We start from the raw sequence: 26412 nt of genomic DNA, 5'->3' as shown, positions 1-26412 counted from the left end.
GGCGGGGAGTCAATAGTAAAATCCGCATAGGAAGCTCACCCACTGCCTTTCCCCACCTCACTCACCGACACACACCAATACCACACACGCGTGGAGTAAGGGGAGTGCGAAGGGGGCGTCTGTTTTACTTTGTGCAGAGTCAGCGCTGCACCGGCCCACGGTCGTGACTGTTGCGAGGATGAATGAGTCAGGATTCACCAGGATCATCACTGGGATAACTGAAAAATTTATTAATACACTATATGATCACGATGCTTTAAATAGGAGCACGGTCCGGCCCGTATTTGAGCCTTCACAATTTAAAGAGAAATTGCAGTCCTGCAGTGTTTAAAGTTTAAACAAATGGGATGTCAGATGGTGCACCAAGATGGTGCAATCCCCAAAATAATATCGGCCCTATATTTTTATGTAATAAAAGTTGAACAGAGATATGACTGTAGTCCAGTACACTTTTATCATTTTATTTCTGATGCACCCAAATCATTCAACTGTGTTGTCTTGCGTGTCATCACAGTTTGCATCTGGCTCATCATCATTGAGCTTATCCATCGAAGCACGCCGAGAGTCCGTTTCATCGTCCAGAGGATCAGCCTGTCAAAAATATAATTATATTCATGACGACTAAGTGAATACTGAACTGTTTCATCCATCCATTTTCTACCGCTTATGTAAATTTGGGAGATTGCAAACAGTGTTGTTTGAGGCAGTTTAAAGCAAAATGATTTTGACCAATGCAGCTCCAACGCTTTAGTTTTCCGTTACCATAGCTCCCCTGAGAGTAGTAGGTTGTAGCTTACCTGTGACTCATCTGTTAGAAAGAGGGGAAAAAAAAACACTGAATATAAAATTGCTGGCATCGGGCTAAAACCTCCTGTGTGAAAATGTGCTCAATTTCACATTTTATTTGCAAAACTATACTATTGGTCAGTCTAAGTTTGTGTTATTTTCTCAAATGGTTTAATGGGCAAAGAAAGCACAGCAAATACAAAGAGGATGTAAATATGTCTTATTAAAGTACATTATCACATAATGTTTCTACCTGTCTGGATGTATCAGAGATGTCCCAGATGTGTTCTGGATTCATTTCTTGCAGAAGCTTATTTAGGTCCTCCTCTGATTGCTCAATATACTGCAACTAAATACAAAGAAGGATAAAATGTTGGACTAAAATTCACCAAAACAACCTGTCTGAATCAGGATGTTGTGGTGATGCAAGAATCAAACGCAACTGGCACTAGCTTGACTGGATAAAGGGTCATGAATTCACTAGATCTAAATAAAATAAATAAAATAAATAAAATAAATAAAATAAATAAAATAAATAAAATAAATAAAATAAATACAATAAATACAATAAATAAAATAAATAAAATAAATAAAATAAATAAAATAAATAAAATAAATAAAATAAATAAAATAAATAAAATAAATAAGTAATGTTAGTAATAGCAGCTGCATCGATGGAAACATAGAAATGGGTTCGCCGTAAACTTTAGAGAAGACTGGTTTCAGTCATTCATTTTAGTGGTAGGTCATCTTTAGTTTTAAAAAAAGGCACGTATTGTGCTTAGAGTAAGGTGGAGTGCACACTTTTGCGCTAATTATGTACTCACGGACAAAACCACACAAAATAATGTCATATTATCATATTATCATCATATCATCATTCAAATTACACTTTTTATGATGGATCTCTCTGTAATTGGGTCATTTAAGACTCTTGGCTAGGTCCTATTTTAAACAATTTAATCAACTTCTCAATCAACCCAGTTAGGTAACATGGCAACATAACTCTTTTTATAGTGTAGGGGCATTAGTGAGAAGTTCAAGATCATCAGATAGCTATGCACCAATAAATTAGATGAAGAGGTGATTCTTTTTTTTTTTTTATATACCGTGTATGGCTCTGCAGGAGAGGTGGACCTTTCTGGAGTCTGAATTCCCCGCAGTACCTCATAGACAATCCTCCGGCAAATTTCCAGTCGAGCTGTCTCTTCCAACTTCGTCTGTAGACACACCAACAACAACAATAACAACAGTTTTTTTTTCTGCAGTCCACTCCTTCTCAGACAAATTAAACTCATATCTCAAGGCGCCACTGTACTGTGTATACCAGAAGGTAAAATAATTGTTCCCTTGACAATGTGGATCATACCTCTATGTATTGTCTCTGACTTGCTGTTCTGTCCTGCAAAAGTGAAACCCCCTTCAGTGTGACCTGAATTGAGGCTCCTTGTAGCAGCAATGGGTGGGTTTTGAGTTGCCACTGCTCAGTAAAAATGCCTGGCCTCGAGGACTTGAAAATAAACTCCACTTGCAAGGTCTCACCTGGATGGATGACCCCTAAATGGAAGAGAAGAATGATGGAAAGTTAAGCAATTTGAGGCTTGCTTTGACGTCAAGACAAAACTCTCAAAGATACATTTCTGTAACCCTGTAGTGTCCATCAAACAAGTGATGATGTGACCTGAGGAGGTGTTGAAGTAGAAATGTGGGCGGCTTGAATGGGACTGCAGGTTTGAGAAGTTCTGCTGCAGAGGAAGCTGCTGCCAGCTGAAGAGGAGGGCTGTGCAACCCACATTGGATATCTCCAGTTGAGACAGAACTCGTTCCCCAACATGAGCTTCAAATACTACTGTCGTGCTGATTCCTACCGTTCCCTGGTCAACACATATAAGATCTGATAAACGTAGGAGACTTTCGACAGAACTACCAATATACTCACAATAGTGGAAGAAAGCCATTCTTTACCTGCAGACTGGAAGTGTTTCCGGTCCAGTTTGCACGCCGACCAGCGAACGTCATGGCAGGAATGTGGAGAGTATCAGACTGATCTTCCAGTGACTTACTGGAAGAAAATAAAACAAAAAATACAAATGCTGGTAATCTGATTTTTAAGGATGGTAGTCATTATTATTATTATTATTATTATTATTATTATTATTATTATTATTATTATTATTATTATTATTATTATTATTATTATTATTATTACCAAATATTTGGTATTGGCACATAAAGTGAAGAGAGCTACAAATTATATGAAATCCATACTCAGCATGGTGGTAAATTACATGTTACATTGGAAATTCAACAAAAATAATATCTTTAAAATTAGCTTCTAAAATTTTAATGACATATTGATGAGTTATGGTGAACGTAAGCCAACAATTTTCCCTCAATTCGAGCAATGTCTGGACATCAGGATTGTCTCGCAGTTACCTGAGCAAGATGACACACATTACTCACATTTTCTCATTTTTTATCTCGGGATCGTTCTCTTCCTCTTCCAAAAGTACATGGTGGGAGTCTTTAACAACAGGTACGCTGGAACCAATCACCTCCAGTTTACTGAGATCCTAAAATTAAAATGGAACATTCCGATTATTTAAATTATTACACTCTATCTTCTAATCATGTCACACGTGCCTTTTGTACAAAGTATGTGCATTTTCTGGCTCAGAATTCTCCCCATTTTAAGTCTCAGGTCAAATTACAGATTCAATAATTTTTCATCTTTTACCACACATGAAGTTGTGGTCTCACCATGTTGCAATAATTTCTAGTGTTTCAGAAGATTCTGCACATATATTGGTAGTCTACAGCTCGATAGAACACGTTGATATAATTGCTTATGTCAACAGCACAAATAATTGAAAAGGGTGGAATATGAATAAATGAGTCCATAATGTGCAATTGGTACGTTCGAGTAATTGAGAACTGGTTGCCCCTGCTGATATCATAATTATAATGCAGAACATTGATGTTCTGATACCTCAGCTAGGGACTGGATAATGTGGCCAATCAACAAATCTTTTTGACAATTTGGACATTCCCTTCTGTCTCAGCCAAAGTAATTAGGTTGCACAAAAGTACTGCATGGGCACACTTGGACATCCGTAACACGAACAAAAGGAATTTCACTGCATATGTAAAAACTTTTTTGTGTCAGTTCTGTGGTTGATTTTTTTTAAATGAAATATACAAACACTGAAATTTCTTGGTGATTTTAGTAGCATCACTTTAAATATTAAACATTTCAAGTTGGCATTATGTACTTATAAAGTAAAACACCAAATCAGAAGAGAAGATTGCATTGATATATTAAGGTGAACCAGACTGACATATAGAAAACGCATTCGGGGATGAAATACATACATTAATTTGCATTACCTTCTTGTTGAGTTCCAAGCCCTGCAGGACTTCTTGAAGTGCACGTTGATGCATGTCCTTATTTGGGTCCACAATCTGAGAGGCTGGATACAGCAACTCAGCACAAGTGATTCCTAAGCATTTCCCAGAAGGATAAAAAAAAACTAAATAAATAAAAAAACAAGGCTTTGGCCAAGTGTATTACACCTCAGCCACTACAGTATGTCAGGCATTGGGAATGGAAGGTAGCAGGTCCAAGACTCACTATTGTATAATTGCAATGGCAAATGCAGGTTTATAACACATTGCTAAAAAATAACAGTAATCACCAGACTCATTATTATGGTTCTGTTATGGTTATTAAATCGGTATCTAGAAGCTCCTTATTAACTGAAATATTTTTTATATTGCAATGTGCAGCTTCCCCCGTTGGGTGTCGCTAAACTCGTCGCAGTAAATCACTCGCATTGCTTGGATATGTTTTTATGCAGTGTGTGCATGTGTGTGTGTTTGTGTGTGTGTGACTCTGTGTGTGATACTTTACCAGATTCCTGCAGTATGCTGTGTGGTTGTCCAATAATCGTGACAGGTTTCCGAATGCCTCGTTCCGTCTGTGTCAGAGTGGCTCTGATGCCACTTAATTCATTTCCATATTGTTGGGGGAAACTCCAAAATTCACTTCCCACACGGTCCCCCTATATGGCATTGAAGCAAATATACACGAGGTTGAAGATCCTATCAAGACAGTCAAAATAAATCTCTATATTTTATTATTTGGCAAGTGACATTAAACGGATCCAGATTACAAAACATAGATAAAAAATTGGGTCATACATATCCTGACTGGACGAGTGGCAAGACTCGACGTAGAAGTTCTCTTTGCTGCTCTAGTTCTTTGAAAGGGTAATCTCGGTTCATCAGTAAGTTTTCTACTGGTCTGTGGAGGCGTCCTGGGGACAGATGGGATTGTCAAAATGCATAAAAAAAAAATAATAACACCAAGAGTTCACCAAACGCTTTGACAGGGAATATATCTATATTTATAATCAGCTCACCAGATAAGTTGTTCTGTTGTCGTTTGCGCTGCCTTATGTATTCATCCCATTTCTGCAGGGCATTAGCTTGGATGTTTCTTTGGCCCGAAGGAACATCTTGCTGGTTCTGTACTCCCTCGGGAGGATGCATCCTTAGGACCTGGGATAGAGGGTCTCTTCTAGAATCGGGTATTTTTCTAACCAACTGGAAGAGGTTCAACATGGATGCAAAGATTAAAAAGATAATCATTTGAATCATTTTAGAACAATTCATGCAAGGACGGGCAAATATATATCTATAAATATAATATGTATAAATGTAAAAGTAACATTTAGAATTCACCTCTGTCTCTCCTCTCATCTCCAGGTACTTTCGAAAGCCATCCAAAGTACCCAGGATGCTATGAGGAAGAAGCATCCCACTGTCATCGTACTGAAAGCCTTCAGATCCCGAAGACACGCCTTTTGCAGAATAGACACATTTTCTCCATAAGTACAACATCCTGAGAATTGTGTCATTGTGAACACAACACACCTAAATGCATCAAAGATCGAGATGCAAGGTGCCGAGTCAGTGGATGAGCGTTTTTGTTCACATCTGCTGCCTGGTTTTTGAACGCATGAGCCATAGGCTTGTTGTTTGTAGCTTGCTGTTTTATGAATCTGCAACGGAAAATCAAAAACAGTAGTCAGCTGGAATAGATCATCAAAACCTCACAAACCACAATTTTTCTCTTATCTTAGTGCGGTTCTACCCATTCCTCTATGTAGCACCACACAAAAAATATTTGCTATGTTACATTTGAAAATTATGATTACATCCCTACTATGTACAAAGATGCTTTATAGAATTCACGACTTCATGCAATAGTTTAGACTGGCAAGATCTGCCACATCCAAGATGGTAAATACACTGACGTATCCCAGCAACGTTCCAAAGTGATCAATGACACATGTATGGATACTCAACATATTATTGCAGGATTCGTTACTGTGCAGGAAAATTTTTTGGATTGCGTCATCATCGCTTGCTTCAATGACGTCTTTATGCATTGGATATAACTATTCACGGGGGATATACGTTTCTACACAAAATAGCACAAAACCATCACCCATACAAACAATTCACAAACAAGCAGAGTTACTGAACATAGTTTTCATTCAAATACTTGCCGTCGTCAGGCAGTGAGCTGCGCATGTTGGGTTGTTGTCAAATGCACTTAGCAACTGCGCACACGTGTTTACCGTAATGCTTAGTGCTGCAGCACACTTATATTTGACACACGTCAGTGAGTGTGACGAGGGAATGTAAATTCCAAATCGGAGAGGTCCTTCATTGGGAAATGCAGTCACCTGTTACTGTTACACTGCAATTATAGAAACCAGGAATACGTTAACAACACACTATTGTGCAGGCCAAAATGATTATTTACAAGATAAAATGAATATAATTAAAAAAAAAACAATCCATTTGCTCGCCAGAGAATTTAAATACTAATGAGTCACTTCAGTGATCTCATTCAGGTTTTTCAGAAGATTCAGAACATCACTCAAAAGATCTTAATGTGCATGGTGAAAAACGCACTCCGGCGAGCATCATGACGCAGATGGATCACGTGGTTGAGGCTATAAATGAGCAGAACAGAGGAGTCACGGAGCCAAATATTAGCACGCTCTTTCACACACGGATAGAACATTTTACAAAAACAATGGAAATTGGGAGCATATCTACTGGTGCAAAGACACCCCAGCAATTCTGCGCATGCTCTTCTCCGGATAGCTCCCAGCTCATTGACAGCAGAGACGCGCAGAGTTCTTGGTCCTCCAAAGTCCTATTGGCGTACAAAAACGCATCGCAAAACCTCAATTCGTCGGGGATCAAAGTAGGTTTGGGGATACTTAAAGTAGCCACGTCTCAGTGGCGGCAGGACAAGAAGACGCGCCCGGGCGCAACCACGAGACAGCCGACTAACTGTGAGATGTGCAAGAGTTCTCCACTAGACCAGCTGGCAGCTTTGCTTCTTCATTGCCAAATGCGGCGACGGCAAATAGGTCAAGAACCCCGACATGAGCATTCATTCTCTACCAAGCCTCAAAACTCTAAACGCATCGTGGTTCTTGGTGCGCCAAGAGTCGGCAAGACCTCCATCCTGCGGCGGTACTTGCGAGATGGATTCGTGGAGGAGTACCAGCCCACGTCTGAGGATTTTGTCCGAAAACTGTTCCGCATACGCGGCGAAACTTACCAAATTGATGTTTTAGATGCATCCGGGGAGAGGGACTTCCCAGCCAAGCGGCGATTGTCTATCCTTACTGGTGCGTATATTATTTATCATATTGCGCGTCGTATTTCCCCATTAAGGCACTCATACATGGAAAAAATCAGCCTCAAAAGTGAATTCTGAAATTTCGTGTCAATTTACTCACAATTTGAGCCTGTTTAAACATTTGCAGGAGGCTATTCTGTTGTATGAATGACAACAGGTGTTTTTGAAGGTGATCTTGAAGAGCATTTTAACGCTCTGCCAGTCACAGCAGGTTGCTGTCTCCGAGAGATGGAATGAAATATTTCTAATGAATAAATAAACATTTTCAGACAAATGATAAGTGACAATTCCTCACAGCAGCCATGATAATCTCTCATTTGATTGCTATGCTGTAATGTACCCTGTGCCAAAAATCAATTGGATAGGTACTGCCTTTGTTTTTTTTACATTCTTTGTTTAATATATTGAGTGAACACAATGCCAAGCAAACAAATTGCCATTTGAATTTGACACCCATGATGAAAAGTGTAAATTACTAATTGAAAGTAATAAATCCATATTGTTGTTTCTACAGGGGACATTTTTTTGCTTGTCTTCAGCGTGAATGACAGAAGCTCCTTTGAAGAAGTGTGCGCTCTCAGACGGGAGATCCTGGCAGCCAAATCCAAACTAACTAAAGTCCCACACAATTTTACTCAGCAGAAGCTCCCCTTAGTGGTCTGCGCTAATAAAGTCGATCTCCAGGAAGGTGAGAGGGAAGTCTCCCGTGTAGAGGTTCTCCGTGCTCTCGGTGAAAACTGCGCCTACTTTGAAACCTCAGCAAAGGACAGCACCAATTTGGAGAAAGTATTTGAGGCTTTGGCAAAGCGAGGCGGGCTTCCGGCTGAAACTGGACCGTCACAACACCGCAAATTGTCACTCCATTCATATCAAGCCATGCGCACCGGTCACCTTCCAGTCCAACTGATGGGGGACGATGACGCCTGCGGCTTGCTGTACCCGCTGGCCAGTAGGCCGAGCTTCAGCGCTGAGCTACGACAAGTCACTGGACCACAAAGTGCACACAAGACTGGCAAAACGAAAGAAAGATGTCAGATACAGTGAGAGACCAAACACACTGTTAAAAAAACATCCTCTGACATGAAAAACCTTATTTCTGACTTATGCAGAAAGTGTGTTTTCTCGGTTGCACGTCACATGAAATTAGAATAAATCTTGAGTTTTTCTCAGTTTTGAAGAAGTCTTTTATTTTCCTTTCAACTCATTCTTTGTGTGTCTCTGTGTTTGTATGTGTTAGGATTTGTACAGAGTAGTCAACTCGTCGCCTTATTTGTTTTGTCGACCTATATCCAAATGTCACAATAGGATCACAGCATGAAGCTCAAGATGCAATAATCGTCATGATATTGTAGGGAGGTTGCCCGTATAGTAAAAAAGCTCAACTTAGTGAATAAAAACAAAATAAAAAAAATCACTATGTCTAATCAGCAGATAGAGACAATGTTGTGTTTTAGGACATAAAACAGCAGTGACAAAGAAATAGGATTGTCCAGTCATTTAATTGTCTTGTGTTCCTCGAGCCACTCTTAACCAGTATGCAATTAAATCTTAGTCAAGTTAACTGCTCGACTCTGACATCTTTGGTGTGATGTCGACTTGACGCTAATCATGATTTTTTTGTTCTATTTTTTTCCCTTGAGGAAGATTTGGAGCAGCTTGCAGCAACCAATCAGTCTGCGTAATGGAATTAATCACGTTAATTGATTTTAATTGTAAAATTCATACAACAATTAATCCCAACCCCCATGATTATCACGGCCCGTCGTATTCAAGAGATCTAAATAAATAAATAATAGTAATAGCAGCTGCATTCATGGAAACATAAAAATGCGTTGACTGGTTTCAGCCATTCATTTTAATAGTCGGTGATCTTTAGGTATATAAGAGACACATATTGTGCCTAGAGTAAGGTTGGAGTGCACACTTTAGTGTCAATTATGTACTCACAGACAAAACCACACGCATTTGAACAGGTGAACAGTCATCTGTAAACAATGAGAAGTCACACTGTGTGCTCCCATAGTGGGGTCGGAAATGCACAAGGTACACAGTTTGCGAATATGCAGCATCAAGTTTCACTGATTGATGCCGCATATGGCAAACTCAGATACTCAGAGAAATTCACGCTCAGTTCAGTCTTGTATTATATTTCATTGATGGAAAAAGAAAAACGAGGATAACGATGCTTGGACTGTGCCTATGTGCAGTATTACGTAAGATCTGTCCTGTTTTCTAATTTTTTAACTTTTTAGTTGAAGCTGTTGTGATTTTCCGCCCTGCTACCATGCAGCTATCCATCTATCAATCCGTCTGTCCATCCGGCCGTCCGTCCATCCGTCCGGCCGTCCATATGTCCGTCTGCGTGTACCATTAGATTTTTTTTTGCAATAAAAATAGCTATTGATTTTATTGAAAAAATATGGCTTTCTGCTGAAATAATGCAAGTCTTTCTATGATTCTTTGAGCAATGACATTTTGCCTTTTCCTTTTTTTTAACTGTTTTGATTTTGTTGAGCTCATCAGTGTGTTCTATCTATTAAAGAATGTAATACTGCTGGATTATCAATGCCCATGTTTAATGATATAATTCTTATAACGCAATATATTTTGTCATAAAAATTCTGTTTCTAAATATTGTGTTGATTGCTTCTGGGTGCGAACCTTGCTCAGCATTTAAATATATACTTGTATCACAGACATAGCACAGATGGATCATAACCTTAACCGCTCTTTAGTCAGTATGACATCAGACATCTGATGGAAATGTTAGCATCATTGTGAGGGCGTTGTGTTTGTCAACAGTCCATTCAGTCCTTAGTTCACAGCAGCTGGGAGATATCATTCAACACAGATATGTGGACAACTAGTCACGCAAGTATATGAAAGGGCAAGTCAATCAGAAGCAAAGAACAAGCACATACGTAAACAAATAAGCCTGCCACCTGTCAGTGTCCAACACACTCATCTTATCTTATTAATTACTGCTTGTGGTCAATGTGTGTTTGCTATACTGCTTGATTGTACTCATACTAATTTCCAATTGCTTTTTTTGTTGTACAATTATGTGCAATGTGTGTTTGTTATACGACATGGTTGTACTAATACTAATTTCCAATTGCTTTTGTTTATTGTAGAATGATGTGCATTTTCTTAGTTAACTAGGTCAAATTAAAGATGCTGATGATGCTGTTGCATATTACTGGGAGTGTTGATTGTAATCAGTAGCACAAATAAATACAAAACCTAATTGGGTTTTGCAACAAAACTGTACGAGAAACAAATCTACTTTAGAGCTGCTTTTAGTGAGAATTTTCCTTTTCAGTCATCGACTGTATTGGAAACAAATAATTTGGATTTTACAAGCCTCGGGCATCCCCTAATATTAAAAGTTGAATTTGAATGAAATGATGCTTTCTAAGGTGACTGGAAACTGGGGAGACTGACACAAAAATGAGAAAAAAATCTGTGTTACAAGATCATGTAATTTTTGTGTATTGTATATTACACTTTGCATGAGAACGGCATAGAATTCTAAAGTATGATGAACCATAGACTTTCCCAGTAGAAATGTCGTTGCAACGAGAAAGCGCTATCTCAGAAAGGTCTATGAAAAGAACAAATTCCCAGCTGAGTGGGAATTCTCCTGATGCCCTAGAGGGGCCACTCCAGGCTTGACTGAAGATATTATAATGTCTGGCTTTTGAGGGGAGGGGAAGTCACCAAAGGAAGGATGTGATGTCTTCTCCCTCCCCTCTCAACAAACCAGCTCAGCAAAAGGACAAGTCAAATCAACTAATGTTAATTAGTTGAAGAGGAGGAGTGCTGGTCATGTGTTTACTTTTATAATATCAAAACATGGAAGTTGTGTTGATTCTCCAACCCTCTTAGGTTATACAGAGCGCGCTAGACTGCTAATGTAGGGATTCAGTCTCAAATTGAATTTAAAGACAATACAAGGAAATAGGAAGCCCCTGTGCTGATCCCGGGCTTCCAGAAGTTTGCCAGTCAAACAAACGGGCAAAGCTGGCTTGATCTCAATTCAAATTTGGAGGAAGATTGGCTCACTGGAAATTAAACTTAAAGTAATGGCAGAAGGTAAGACAAAGATTTGATCAGAAATAACAGATTGATTGTGTGACGGTTAACTGCCCTTTCTGCCGTACTTTGAATATGATAATCAAGACAGAAACAGAAATTTGAACAATGATGAATAATGCATTTCCCTTGGTGTGTCTACATGATTATCTGACCTTTCAGCAATACCGTTGCGAGAAAAGAAGCAGAAAACGCTACCTCGAGCCGATGGGTGTGGTCTGCATAACGTTGATGGTATGCTTATTCTATATCCTTATCCTTTGTCTTTATGATTATTGTGAGTCCCAAGTTGGTCAACCAATTTCTTCAAGTTAAATACTCAAATATTAATGTTGCCTGTTGCTTTCCAGGCTGTACAATGTACTCGCAATCATTGTAGCGTAGAAGATTGAATAGAATAACTTCACACTATCTTAGATATATTTTGACACTAACGAGTTGTGTTTATTAAAACTACACTGACCAGCCACATCATTGACCACTTGCACAATCTAACGAGCAGTGTCAAATATTTCACTTTTTGAGGCATTACAGTCTTTATATTGAGTCACACAGTTGGAGAAGTATTAAAGTAAAATCTTATTAAATTCTAACTGTTCAGTAAAATGATAGAAATATATCACTCTCGTTTTACAGATGGTCATAATGTATGTATATTATTTTATTATTTTATATTATATATATATTTTTTTGGCTCTGTGTCATACTTTTTGGACCTAATTCTTTTGTTGCAGTTATACAGAGAAACAAAAATCACAGTCAGACTTGTATGACAAAACCGAATTGAAAAATATGGTCAGGCCTAATGACCGAATCGTGATCTCCTTTACAGCTGTTGATCTGCCTGGAGGGCTTCGAATCGTCCTAGTGGGGAAGACTGGATCTGGGAAGAGCGCAACAGGAAACACCATACTTGGCCGAGCTGCCTTCAGAGAGGATCCGAGCCCGGTGTCGGTGACCAAACACTGTGAGACGCAGAGCGGGGAAGTGGATGGCACTGCGGTGCAGGTCATTGACACGCCGGGCCTGTTTGACACGGCCATCACGGAGGAAGAATTAAAGTCAAGAATTGAAGAATGTGTCAAGATGTCGGTGCCGGGCCCTCACGCCTTCCTACTCGTGATCAGGCTCGGCGTGAGGTTCACCGAGGAGGAGAGAAATGCTGTGAAGTGGATCCAGGATAACTTTGGCGATGATGCATCCATGTACACCATCATGCTATTTACATGCAAAGACCAGGCCAAAGCTGACAACGCCTTAAAGGAGTGCAAGGAGCTGCGTAGACTCTCCATCACGTTCGGACGCAGATATCACGCCTTCAACAACAACGACGCAGATGATCGAGTCCAGGTCAAAGAGCTTGTTACCATGATCAAGGAAATGATACAAGACAACGGCGGGAAACATTACACAAACGAAATGTACGAGAAAGCCCAAAGCAAGCTCAGAGAGGAAGAAGAACGGAAGAAACAAGAGGAGGAAGAGAAGAAGGAGGAGGAGAGAAAAGTGTGGGATGCGGAGAGGGAGAGGCAAGAGAGAGAGAAGGAAAAGAAGAAAAAGTCGAAAGGAAGGAACATCCGTGTGGCCTCAGCGGCCGCCGTGGTGCTGGTGTTGGCTGGCATGGTGATCGCGGTGGGGGCCGAGACCACCGTGGCGCTGGCGCTTGGAGCGCCTACTCTACTCTTGGGAGTTTTATGTGGCTTAGCTGCTCTTTGGTTTTGGAAAGGAATTAGATGCAAAGCTAAATCAGATTTTCCAATATAGAAGGAGGTCAGTGCCAAGGACATGATGCACCATATTCAGCATGCAGTATTTGTTTTGACTGTAAATGAGTGAAGTATGTTATTTCGGCATCATCCATTTACAGAATTAAATCCTTTTCACCGAACTACGCAACGACCTCGGGATACGAACTCTCATTTAAACTGTGAACGCTATGATAATCCTCACCTTTAAGTTCGAGCATGAATCTAAATAAATGAACCACATTACAGCAGCTTTATTCAAGTGTCACAACTGTGCTAAATAATCATTTTAGTCGTATCCTTTATTGAAGCAGTCATGTGCTGTAGTTAGAAACATTACAAGCTCGCTTCCCTTAAGGAAATGAAAGACAATGGCTAATGTCTGTCGGCCGACATTTGTATTTAAGACTGAGAGGGGAAACATCCTGAGGAGTAACCTCACAATATACGTCACTCAAACACAAAACATAAGAATGCAGGAAAAAGATTGGATTCCTGGGAGAGAGACCACTGAGACTACTCTGACCTTTTTCGTGACTTCAATGAGTGGGCAACAAGAGGTCACAGAATTTATCCATCACATGAGGGCCAACAGAACGTGTAACATGAATTTTGCCTTTACAAAGATAATATTGTTGATGTTATTGACATTGTCAGAAAAATATTTACAGTATTTTAAAGGCATATGATTTTTTTTTTTGGTTGTAGTGTTTCTTCCTGGTAGGGTAAGTAGAAGTAAAACGCCTGCCACAGTTTGGCTTTAGCCACAGGTACTTCTAATCAACTGAGCTGGCAAGTAAATGAGGTCAAGGCTGATAAAAGCACCAGTTGTTTAAACTGTGGCATGCTCTCTACTTTCTGGACCTGAATTTGAAACTTCGGGCCATATATTTTGACCCGCTTATTTCTTTGAGAGGTGAACAACCACAACTTTGATTATGAACTTTGCAAGATTACCATTCTTCTTCTTTTTAACATCGTGCTTAATTTTACAAAAAGCTTTTCAAGACAAGTCAGGAAAATAAAATGAATTTAGCACAACAAATACTTTATCTTCAGACAAATGACATAACGGGTAGCCATCATTGGGATTTTCTTCTGAAGCATGCGTCTCTAACAAAGTCTCCTTGTGTTGTCATTTGTGGAATAACTTTCTGCGTGTGAGTATTAAGTATGCAGTATGACACACTGCAGCCCTCCTACACTCTTCAGCACGAGGCCTGCGCAAATAATCTGGCCAGTCATAAGAGAAGAGTCAAAGACTGTGAGGACACTCACATTTGACCCAACCAAAACGGTAAGAAACTTGCATTTACTAGATTAATACATTTTAGAAAAGAGATTGGTTTGCTATTTTTTATCAAGTAACTTGACTCTACAAATGTTTAGTTTATTTTTATTTGTCTTAACACTTCGTACTGTTTCGAACATACTGACTCATAGGAGCGATTGGTGATAGTAAAGCAATGATAGGGCACTACTGTAATAACGAGGAGACAAGGGTTGGAAATTTGGAGAGAAAAAGAGTATAATTTTTATCTGACCCTAAATCCCTGCCAGAAAACCGTAGAGAAGTTATCAATCCCATTGTTCCTGATGTCAACTCGATCCTGTTTTTAGCAACCGAGAGACATACAGGCTTTGTTGTTGATGGCTGTGATTTGGAGCATAATCTTTTCAGTACTCACATGCAATTTTTGAAGTTTGATTTTAAACGGGCAATACATGTTATCTCTGCAGATCACTGTATTGAAGAAGTGGACTCATCTGGGTGTCTTTTGACAGTCACACATCTTTCCAGGACTTCTTCACGCTAAGGCTTCCTAGGGAGTTTTGTATGAGAGTTCTTTCAAAGTGAGACCTTGGTTTTTTTCCAGCAAAGATGGCGTCGACGAGTCTTCAGCTGCTGGGTTTGGTGTTAGCAGTGCTCGGCTGGGTGTGTGGGATTCTGGTGTGCGCGGCGCCTCTGTGGCGCGTGTCCGCCTTCGTGGGTGGGGAACTGGTGATCGCCCAGGTGATGTGGGAAGGACTGTGGATGAACTGCCTATCTCAGACCACAGGCCAGATCCAGTGTAAGACGTACGACTCAACGCTGGCTCTGCCCACGTCCATTCAAGCCGCACGGAGCCTCACTGTCCTCTCTCTGCTCCTCTGCATTCTGGCCCTCCTACTCGGGGTGATGGGGGCAAAGTGCACCCACTGCCTTGGTGATGCTAACCAAGCGCTCAAGGATCGACTGACCAGGCTCGCAGGGGTGCTCTTCATTGTGGCTGGTTTGGCTTTCTTGATTCCCATATGTTGGACCGCCTATGCAGTCATCAGGGACTTTTACGATCCAAATGTTGCAGCACCTCTAAAGAGAGAGCTGGGACCAGCGCTCTATCTGGGCTGGGTGGCCAGTGTGCTTCTGTTGCTAGGGGGCGTGCTACTGCACGTTGGTTCTTCTCCAAAAGGAAGAGGAGGACTGCCTGTTAGAAGAGCACCAAAAGACAACCCACATTCGGGGGCAGCGGGATCAGAAGCAAAGCCACAGGAAAAAGCTTATGTCTAAGAGGTGTTTTATTTTATCGGATGTACCAGCTGTTTGAATTTTGACCGTCATATGTTTTGCATAAATCACATCAGGATAAAAAAATAAATTCATAAATTGTTTTATTTGAGAGAATGAGGGTGGTAATTGCTGTGCTGTTTACTAATGTGTGTAGCATAAAGTGCATTTGTCAAATTTCACTCAGCCTCTGCATGTGTGTAATGGTGACTTGAGTGGGTAGACAGCACACAGAGGTTTATTGTCCGTGGAAGTGTGTTTGTGCATGTGTGTTCATGTCAGAGCGCGAGAAAATGAAAGAGTGAGAGAAAATACTGTTTTTTTTTAATCGCGATTTTTTTATTCAGGGTGAAGCAGTCGAATTGTCATTACTTTAAATTATTTTTTAGGCTTATTTTCACTCGTCATTATTTTCCTTAAATTGTGGAATTATTTTTTTGAAATCGGGTGCTTTTAATATCATTTTTTAGTTGACACAATGAAAGTGTCATTTACAAATGTAGATTTGAGCTATATTCCTTTAACAGAAATAATTCTGAGTTTTTAAAAATTTTTTCATATTATGTATTAAATGTAATAAATATGTTTTGTTGGAATACATCATTTAATCAATTTATTAATTTATCTAACATAAAATAATATTATACAAAGGGACTGTTTAAATGTTTTTCTTTTCACAACTAATGTCCGTGCATCAGTGGACCCGTATATACAGGAGTCCACATAGATGCAGTATGTATTTACCCGTTTGAAATCCAATATTAGCAGTGTGTTCTTCATTTGTTGTTTGTGCACCACAGATTATATCACTAAAAATTAGCACCTAATAAAACATGTACAAACATATCTGTGTGAGTCCGCAGTGATTTTGAATAGTTCTGAAAACAACAAAAGTGTTATTATTGCACCACTGCATATTTTTATTTATGAGGAACGGTGTTATTTTGTCACATAAAAGCAGGCTGACAAAGACCGAACAAATATACAATATAATTTATGCACATCTGAATTTGAACAAGGAATAATAAATTACTGTAATTATCAATTGCGTCACACGAGGGCAGCAGACACCAAAGCTGAGCTCTCCAATTGAACTTGATGAAATAACTTCATCACTACAGGATTGTGCACAGAAAATAGCAATGCCAAACATTGATGCACAGGTTAACTGGGAGGACTGAGCAGGCTATAGAGCTAGTATGGTACACGGGAGAAGTTGGGGATGAACGACCTATAATAAGAGACGAAACCAACCGACTAACTACCCCCGGAACTTGACTTTGAACAGCTCACATTTCTTTGGAGTCAGTTTAACACCATGCTGTTTATAACGCTGGAAGACAAGGCATTAGCATCATTTAAACTCTAAAGCGAAATACTATCAAACCAGCAAAGAATTTGATCAGAGAGACCAATATCAGTACATTTCTTTGTGCGTAATATGCAAAATGCTTGAGATAGTCTATGTAAAGGGCTCCAGAGTTTTTCAAGCGGATCATGTTTCTAACTTTTACAGCTGCAATCATTGTCATGTTCTTTTCCTTTAAATATATCTAGTAATGACGTATTTATGTATTGTTGTAAGCAGGGGTGTAGCCAGATATTTTTCAGTGGGGTGGCCAGAGTGAAATGCCTCACTGAGGGGGCCTCTCGCCATACATGTGCGGACTATGTCTATTACCACTCAGCTGTGAAGATTTATCATTTTAATGATGCACAACCTTTTAGTACACGTTGGCTATTTTACACAAACCCATATTAAAGTTACTCTATTTAAGGATGTCTGGCATGTCTGAGTATAGGTTGAACATCTCTGACAATGCAGAGCACAAGGTCTTTAGCTGAGAAGTACCGTTTTTTTTCATGTATAATGCGCAAAATGGAACTAATTTATTGTCCTAAAACCTGGGGTGCGCATTATACATCGGTACAAAAAAAAAGAATTATTATTATTTTTATTTTTTAAAATCCGGATATCATACGGAGGCCACCATTACAGATGCGCTTTCTTCTCTGCTGTTCACTTCAAACACGCTCCATACGAACACAATGCTCTCATATCAGACGCTTGCTAGATCACCTGCTCGTTTGCTGTCACAATGTACCCGACACAAATCCGAAACATTTCTTCGCTATTGAGTATGCTAGCGCATGCGCAGTGATACTGACCGGCAGAATAACATCCGGTTGTTCCCAAAGATGATCTGTTTTCTGAAATAATTTTACGTTCACGGACTTAAGTAGGAGTCAAAATTTGGGTGCGTATTATACATGGGTACAGGCTTTTTCCCAGCATCAACATGCCATTTCTAGGGTGCGTATTATACATGGGGGCGCATTATACATGGAAAAAAACGGTATGATATCATGGTTTGGACCTTGGGGAGCCCTCTTAAAGAGACATTGCACACAAACGGTAGCCCACGGCAGGGTGGAGGGCATGCCCCTTTAAGATTCTCAACACAAGACCGTGAAGTGTGTGACAAGTGGCATGGGCCTACGTGCGTGCATGCGCGTGTTTGCATGTGTGTGTGTGTCCAGCGAGGTCTTTGGCACGACTGTCAAGGGGAGGGTCGGCAGCTCCAGCGTCCACGCTGTCAATTGGCTGCTCCTCCCCTCTGGATTTCAGCTGCTTCCTGGATCGCTGCACACCAGTAATGTGCCCTGCATGCACGCTCACTCTCGCTGTACGGCTCCATAAATGTGACAGGAGTGTGCGCGGTACATCTGGAGCCAAAGTGCACAATGTTTGAAGATTAACGAGGTTATCGGCGGGTCCGTGGACGTGCACCTCCTACTACCACCACTATTACCAGTGGTAGCGCAGAGTCCATCCAAGCGGACTGACGGGGAAGCAACGAAGGCTGCCACCGCTATAGCTGCACCGTGAAGGACGCAGCCATGACCGAGAAACGGATGTCGCGGTGGTATTTCGGCGGCTTGGCGTCCTGCGGAGCCGCCTGCTGCACGCATCCTCTGGATCTCCTCAAGGTGAGGTTTTAGGTTGACCCCCTTTTCGTGGGGTGAAGGCCTTGCCACAGCCTGCAGCTATTTTCAACGACAATCATGATTTACAGCATTCACTCTCTAATCTGTAGATAGTTGACGCGAGGGATGCACAGTGTGTAAAGCGATCGGGTTTACTGTAACTAGTCTGTCATAGTGCACTTGGCTAAACGATCATAGGTGTCGTGCAGGTGGTAACACAAGAATAACAATAACAATAGTAATGGCAGACTGATTCACAAAATGGCCCAGGAAAAGACATGCAATGCTTGTTTTTCTCATGTGATGTGGGTGAATATTTATGCTGCAGGAATTACTATTAAGTGGACCTGTGGTATTGTATGACAAATCTACCTTTTAACAACATAATACAGTCTGAGTCTGAATATGAAATGTAAGAGGAGTTTGATTTGTTGATCGAAATCTTTATTTTGAACAGTGAGATGATAGTAAACAAACCAAACAAACAAACAAAAAAATCTAGTCAAATTGCATGTGTAATGGTGAGCCTGTTTACCGCTACAAAAATAAATATTGTTGAATAAATACTTGTCAATCAAAGCTGTGCATTATCTTTGTAATTTATTGTAACCTATTGATATGTCTTGAGTTTTTTTATGCAATATATGGGGATTTGAGTCATTACTTGTGTTAAGTTTTTAACTAGGCTCATGACTTTTTGTTTTTACATTTATTTATTTATTTATTTATTCATTTATTTATTTATTGCGCCACTTTTCATGAACTTTTGGGAATACTTAAAATATTTAGGGAAATGCCAAAAGAGCAGCATTAGCCTTAATCGGTGTGACTCATTTACTGAGATCATTTATGTGATCCGCAAGTATTCTCTAAAATCTTGAATCCTAAATTGATAGCAGTTTTATCATTCGTGCCTAATTGATTGATTGCTACATATGATCAATTACTGTATATCTATGCTGCTTCTTATGTATTGCCCTTGGGCAAATTACCAGAGTGCACACGACATAGCAAAGGCTGCATCTCACGACCTTGACAACACTAACTGGCCCCTGGGGGTGGGGGTGGTCATGTGAGGTGTAATTATTGACATGAGGCACATAATCACTAACGTTTTGTGAAGAGGCCTAATGTGGTCACTTGTCTTTTCACTGGAATTTGCTCTATGTTCGACTCTGGAACATGAGCAAAGCTGCATTATACGCGAGTTATTTTATTCAACAGCTTTGTGCAAGAATTGTTTATTTGTCATCTGTTGCGCACTGTTATCCATTTAGTTTTATGGAGGCAGTCACGTTGCATATTAAGACTGCAAGAGACGGAAGAAGAAGAGTTAAACCAAATCTGCTTCGTCAACTTTTACTTGTCTGGTCCCTGGCCATCTTTTTCCGGCATTCTTCCAAAGTGCAGGGAGGTTTCGTTTCACTTTGCCAACTTCTGAAAACCAATCAGAGGACAGTGGGTTTGCAGGGAGGAGGGGGGCATTTAAAGAGACATGGGCTTTTTGCAGCATGTTAAAAGTTGTTCTGAGAAAAAAAAATAGCAGTTGTAGGGCAAAAGTAACTGTTACATTTGTGACACAGTGAAGTGTAGTTAAGCAGTTAGAGTTATAGACCAGGAGAGTAATGTGTTTCGGCTGCTCAAAGTAAATATACACTTCACAGGAGAAAGTATTTATCTTGGATGGAATACACACCACATGCTGTGTTTTATTGATGTAGTAAAGGCACATGCACTCGGATTCTATTTTAGTAAAGAGCCCTATTCAGTGTTTCTATCTATTATACCCACAAATACAAAACGTGCAATTTCCAATCTTAAAAAGATATAATGACTTTTCATTTCAATCTGACTTGGTTTAAATATGTGCAGAATTTAGATCTATCCGAGATGACCATTATGATTGTCAGCGGTACTGCTGTAAAGGCTCAGAGGACTGCAAACAGAAATTCCGTTAGCAGGACAAAGGTCACATTGCGAAATTGCTGACCCCCTCAGGACATCCTCTTTAGAAAATTATGTTACGTTACTCTGAAGTTGTTACCACATTCTCTTTTATTAGGTAACCTAGTTTGCTCATGATATGATGTCAAATGGTTTGTGGTCTGTGAAAGCTCCTTTGTCTGGGAGGGAAGTCAAGACAAGGTGGTGATAACAACTGGAACTAGTTTTTAATTTCAAGTTAATCATGCGTTGTGTGTGTGTTGTTTGCAGGTGCACCTCCAAACACAACAGGAAGTAAAGAAGAGAATGTTTGGCATGGCTGTCCATGTGGTGAAGAACAATGGGGTGCTTGCTCTTTACAATGGCCTTTCTGCCTCCCTTTGCAGACAGGTGCGCTATGTGCATGTTATTGACAAGTGTTTCCTTGGTGTCATATACAATCCAATTGATTTGATGAATGAACAACCACTTACAAGCTACTTCATTAGCTTCATTTGCACAAGCTGAAATGGTCCGGCGCAGTTTCTCAACCATCAATTCTGGCTCCCCTTAAGACCATGTTCCTACTCAGGATAATGCCTGGACAATTATGTCAAGACAGAATTCCTCTGCCTTTAATTTAATTAAATAAACCCTCTTTTTAATGTAACTATCCTATTTAAAATGGAAATTTTAGTTAGTAGGCGGCGCACTGGTTAGCACGCCCGCCTCGCAGTGGTCCGATTCCAGTTCCGACCTTCCTGTGTGGAGTTTGCAATGTTCTTCACGTGCCTGTGTGGATTTTCTCCGGGTATTTCGGTTAGCTCCCACATTAGAAAAACATGTATGGTAGGCCAATTGAACACGCCAAATTGCCTGAAGGTGTGTGTTCAAATGGTTAGAAAGAATGTAAAAATCTCAAATTAGTCATACTCTCAATAGATGCAAATCTTATGGTTAAATTTGCATTACTTTTGGATGTCCTAGATCAAGCGCATATTTTGCATTAGAAAAATACTTGAAAGAAAACTCCTTTAAAGAGACATTTCACAAAACATGGATACGCACATGTCAATTATGTACCTTATGCCGTCTAGTGGAAGAGGGCATAGAACCAGTAGATGAACAAAGCCACACGGATGTAAATAAATCATTTTCAAACCAGTGAAAATGTTTAAGTGTTGCATCTCATGTACCCCTTTAAAAGAAAAGAATTTCCTTTTTTTGTTGTTGATTTGTATCTTAAGCTCTCATTTGTTTCATCCTCTCCTGCTCAGATGTCCTATTCGCTGACCAGATTTGCCATCTATGAGTCTGTAAGGGACATGCTTGGAAACAAAAGCCAGGGCCCCATGCCTTTCTACCAAAAAGTCATGTTGGGAGCATTTGGAGGTCTGTGCATGCACCCCCACTCCTATGCTACATTCAGTAATACCGTACAACAATCAACTAACAACATATCGTACCTTAAAAGGTTTTACTGGGGGCTTCGTTGGCACGCCAGCAGACATGGTGAATGTCAGGTAACATGCCATGACCACACTTAGCTTTAAAGTAAAGTTTGGTCATTTATTTCTAAGCATGTTTGTTTTCAGGATGCAAAATGACATGAAACTACCAGCTGAACTCAGGAGAAAGTAAGTGATGCAAATTGTCACCAAAGTATGAAATGACCTAATGTTCAACCTCCATGTGCACCTAAATGCGCTTTCTTCCATTAGCTACAAACATGCCATCGATGGGCTCTTCAGAGTCTTCAGAGAAGGTAAGATCACGGATAACGAGTGCTGCGACTGCAAAACCAAACATGATCGTTTCTGACCTGAGCTATCTCTCAGAGGGTGTGAGGAAGCTCTTCTCAGGTGCCACCATGGCGTCCAGCAGAGGAGCCTTAGTCACCGTGGGACAGGCAAGTCCAGTTATTTACTGTGCAGTCCAATTTATGCATCCCCTTGGCATCTTTGAAATTCATGTTTAATTTATTTTGTCCAACTAATTAAAACGCTAAACAAATGGAATTGAAGTCATTTAAAGGCACATTCATGCATTATTGTTAAATCAATATTTAAAATGAATTGAGAAGTGGATGAAATGGTGCCATATAAATATTAATGAGTAGTGAATGGAGCAATCAGCAAGAGCGTCACGTTTGTCTGCATTATAGTGTACGTTCAAATGAAAGAGTGAAGGCTCTGAATTTACCATGAACTACCAAGGGCTGCTGTTGAAGCAAAACCATTGCCAGGTGCAAGAGTGTTGGTGTACGCAAGAAGTGGCATGTTCGTGTCTCTATTTGTGTCGGATGTGTCTTATTCTTTATGATGGTGTCTACACATCTACATTTGCATTGCCCTAACAAATTACTACCAGGGCCCCTTATATTCATAAAGATTCTGAGAATCGTCTTGGAGAGCTCTTAAAGGTTCCTAGCAAGGAGCTTCAGCTTCTGAGTCTAAGAACATTCGAGGAGATTTTTATTTGACTTTTGAGGCCGAGATAATTACAGTATGTGGCTGTCAGTCTGCGACTCAGATGTGAGATGATACAGAACCGATGAGTTATTTCACTAACCTTTTCTCCACCCATTAGTTGGCATGTTATGACCAGGCCAAGCAGCTTGTGTTGGGAACGGGAATGCTGGGAGATAACATGTTCACACACTTCCTCTCCAGCTTCATTGCCGTAAGTGTCGGGCTAATCAAATGCGTTGATCACCATGTACTCAAAGTGTATCTGAGAGTGTGCGCTTTGGTGTTTCCATGTGTGCAGGGAGGCTGTGCAACGTTCCTTTGTCAGCCTCTTGACGTTCTTAAGACTCGACTCATGAACTCAAAAGGAGAGTATACTGTGAGTGGCCACTTCCTCTTCATTCTCATCCAGTAATTTTAAACTGATCTAACCAGTGTTGGTTTACTTTCAGGGGGTACGGCATTGCTTACAAGAAACTGCCACGTTGGGTCCCCTGGCATTTTATAAGGTAGTGCTGACACTTTTGTTTAAAAATAACCGGACTCAGCAGTATTGTTGTTACTTTTTCCTCTGTAAACTGCACTGTAAAGTGATCTGCTGACATTGTGTGTCAGGGCCTTGTTCCAGCAGGGATCCGCTTGATTCCTCATACAGTGCTCACATTCATGTTCCTGGAGCAACTGAAAAAGAACTTTGGGATTCGGATTGTCTCCTGATGGGAAAGTGCGACCGGCCAGTGTTGAACCACTCTGCTGTGAACTTCAGAAGAACGGAAAAGCCATGGTGGCCTGGGCATGCTGCGTCCTCTTGCTCTACCTCGACCTTACGTCATGGCGTGAAGCTGAGTGTTTGCACATTTTGAGGGATAAATACTGGAACCAGCTATTTCTGAAAAATGAAAATTCAAAGGTATGCTGTCAGGAATATTGGAATAGCCTGCTAGCATAAGATAAGAGAAACATGTCCTGTATGATTTCAGGTATATGATGTGGTTTTAATTTCAATTATTTTTATTTTTTCTAAATTTTAGTTCCAAGACTCAGTTGATGACATCTTCATGAAACTAATAGACTTTCTTGTGACTTAAACAAATTTCTAATGCCATCATTTGGATTTAGATGAATTATATTCATCCATTTTTGTTGGGCAGGTGATGAAAAGCATGCTGATAATAGACTGCTGTTGTAATAGTTTATGCCAGGAAAACAAACGAGTGCCAAATTAGGTCAACACACAGTATTGCCACATAAATAGCATATATATTGTTAACAAATACAACTGAAGTTCATACGTGTAGTCAGATATGTGATTGTATACTATTCATTCCCAGCCGTACTGACCAAATATCCTTTATTTTACATGAGCCTATTGTTTGGTATTGTACTTGATTTAGAACTGGAAGTCAAGTAGTAGTCTATCCAGCTTTGTGGCTTTATTCCATCAACCTGTAAATAATTCAGTCCAATTGGACCATGCCTCATTAACATCACATGATATTATAGTAATGGTACATTTGGTAAACCCCCAAACCTGACTTTTAAATCGAAAAATGAAAGAACCCTTTAATGCAAATGTTGTATAGCGGTGGTTGTATGCCTGTCAATTTAATGACTTGAGATCCGATCATTTTTGAGAGCTGAACTTTATTGAAATACGGATTAGACATGACCTAAATTGCTCGACCCTTGAACTTTTTGGGAAATGTAAGTGTTGCTGGTTAAAAGAGAACAATAGTTTTATATGTGATAAATGGGCGTGAAAATGTGCCCGTTTGTTCGCCTAGATGAGAATCCTTGTCATGTTGCCTTACTTTGTATGTCCGCCAGGGGACAGTATGACATTGTGCGATTAGCGTCACACCCATCATCAGCTTTGCTTATTTTTTTTTGTAAAAGCCACCAGATTGACTTGTGCTGCATGTCCTGGGTAATGTGACCTAAAGATCAGCCTCTCTAACCCAACTGTATGAACACACAACTGTTGCCTTCTGTGTTGTTTATGCATTCTTATTGCAAATATGTGATCAACTTTTTAATTAAAACACTAATGATAAGTGAGGTTTCAACGTAATATTTATGTAGTATATCTAATTTAGCATATTCTATGTATGCCTTTTATGAATCAACTGCTGAAGCCCAGCAAAATACACTTAAGGAAAACGGTACCCTAATGCGTAGCAGTACCCTCAATGGTAGAAAGATCATACAGTGCATGTAAATGGTTCTGTTCCAAAGGCCAGATGAACATAAAGCATCCGTCGCATGCAGGTACATTGTTAATACAGGTATAGTAAATCAGGGTGGCCGCATGGATGTACTGAACTAACTGGAGCTTATTTGTGTGGAATAACTTGAACTCGGGGGTCAAACATATTTAAACTGGTGTGCACAGTACAAAGTGTAAAAAAGGAGCAAAGTTGCGCGGCTGTTTAGAAAGGAAAACCTTTATTTTGACATGTCTAACCAGGAATTTTTTTACTCATCTTGGTTGCAATGACAAATAATGCTGTGGTAGATTGGAATCGAGCACTCGGTGCTCGACTGTGTGGTCTGTCTGTATTGAGAGTCGGGGGAGATGTTGACTGAGCGGGCAGTAAAAGATCGACTTGTACTGCATCCTTGCCTCCGTGTATTATTGGTGAAACAACCAGTAAGCAACCCACGGTTAGTGACAACACTACAACAGTGTATCAGAGCATAAAGCCACAACATGGTGTCAGAAGTGGGATACCTAAGGAGGTAGTGAGTGATCATGTCCCATTCGCCAGCTATGAGATGCAGTCATTTGCAGCTTCATGGGAGTTCAAGCTCACACACTCCAGCCCAGGTTTTCCCTCTTCAAATGGAATGGCGGAGCGGGCCATAAAGACGGTAAAACACGCGCTGAAGAAAGCAGTGCAGACTGGCACTGACCCACATCTAGTGTTGCTGTCGCTGAGAAACACACCGGTGACAGGACTAAACCTGACACCTGCACAAATGTTGATGGGTAGAGTCCTGCGCAGCACACTTCCATGTTCCAGTGCTGTGCTGAAACAGTCATCCCCACAGCATATTCTCGAAAGAATACAGGACTTGCAGTCCCGGCAAAAGCAACACTACGACCAGCGTGCAAAGCAACTGCCAGTGCTG

At 40.3% G+C, this 26412-nt stretch overlaps 5 protein-coding genes across 5 annotated transcripts; 4 read left to right on the top strand and 1 right to left on the bottom strand.

Annotated features, from left to right (window-relative positions):
- Nucleotides 1-440: 440 nt before the first annotated feature.
- LOC133150829 (MYCBP-associated protein-like) lies at nt 441-5844 on the bottom strand. The gene is made up of 13 exons (XM_061273385.1): nt 5722-5844; nt 5530-5648; nt 5208-5391; nt 4987-5102; nt 4697-4847; nt 4174-4286; nt 3250-3359; nt 2752-2848; nt 2468-2660; nt 2156-2343; nt 1896-2006; nt 1040-1135; nt 441-591 (listed from the first exon to the last, which is right to left on the bottom strand). Exons 1-13 carry the CDS (start codon nt 5813-5815, stop codon nt 481-483), a joined length of 1683 nt encoding a protein of 560 aa, XP_061129369.1. The 5' UTR covers nt 5816-5844; the 3' UTR covers nt 441-480.
- A 991-nt stretch (nt 5845-6835) lies between these two features.
- LOC133150838 (GTP-binding protein Rhes-like) lies at nt 6836-8728 on the top strand. Its single transcript, XM_061273398.1, has 2 exons — nt 6836-7502; nt 8028-8728. Exons 1-2 carry the CDS (start codon nt 6896-6898, stop codon nt 8555-8557), a joined length of 1137 nt encoding a protein of 378 aa, XP_061129382.1. The 5' UTR covers nt 6836-6895; the 3' UTR covers nt 8558-8728.
- A 2550-nt stretch (nt 8729-11278) lies between these two features.
- Nucleotides 11279-13610, top strand: LOC133150843 (GTPase IMAP family member 4-like). Its single transcript, XM_061273407.1, has 3 exons — nt 11279-11608; nt 11771-11842; nt 12441-13610. The coding sequence occupies exons 1-3, from the start codon at nt 11599-11601 to the stop codon at nt 13370-13372; spliced, it is 1014 nt and encodes a 337-aa protein (XP_061129391.1). The 5' UTR covers nt 11279-11598; the 3' UTR covers nt 13373-13610.
- A 146-nt stretch (nt 13611-13756) lies between these two features.
- LOC133150850 (claudin-9-like) lies at nt 13757-16747 on the top strand. The gene is made up of 2 exons (XM_061273417.1): nt 13757-14650; nt 15094-16747. The coding sequence occupies exon 2, from the start codon at nt 15236-15238 to the stop codon at nt 15902-15904; it is 669 nt and encodes a 222-aa protein (XP_061129401.1). The 5' UTR covers nt 13757-14650; nt 15094-15235; the 3' UTR covers nt 15905-16747.
- Nucleotides 16748-18381: 1634 nt separating this feature from the next.
- On the top strand, nt 18382-25334 carry LOC133150847 (mitochondrial dicarboxylate carrier-like). Its single transcript, XM_061273413.1, has 11 exons — nt 18382-18892; nt 21104-21223; nt 22090-22204; nt 22287-22335; nt 22408-22449; nt 22534-22577; nt 22651-22721; nt 23402-23494; nt 23582-23659; nt 23733-23789; nt 23896-25334. Exons 1-11 carry the CDS (start codon nt 18803-18805, stop codon nt 23995-23997), a joined length of 861 nt encoding a protein of 286 aa, XP_061129397.1. The 5' UTR covers nt 18382-18802; the 3' UTR covers nt 23998-25334.
- Nucleotides 25335-26412: the final 1078 nt, after the last annotated feature.

The sequence above is a fragment of the Syngnathus typhle genome, linkage group LG3, assembly GCF_033458585.1.
Source record: "Syngnathus typhle isolate RoL2023-S1 ecotype Sweden linkage group LG3, RoL_Styp_1.0, whole genome shotgun sequence".
Taxonomy (NCBI): domain Eukaryota; kingdom Metazoa; phylum Chordata; class Actinopteri; order Syngnathiformes; family Syngnathidae; genus Syngnathus; species Syngnathus typhle.
The sequence above is the reverse complement of the archived record's forward strand: the minus strand, read 5'-3'. Positions and strand labels throughout refer to the sequence as shown.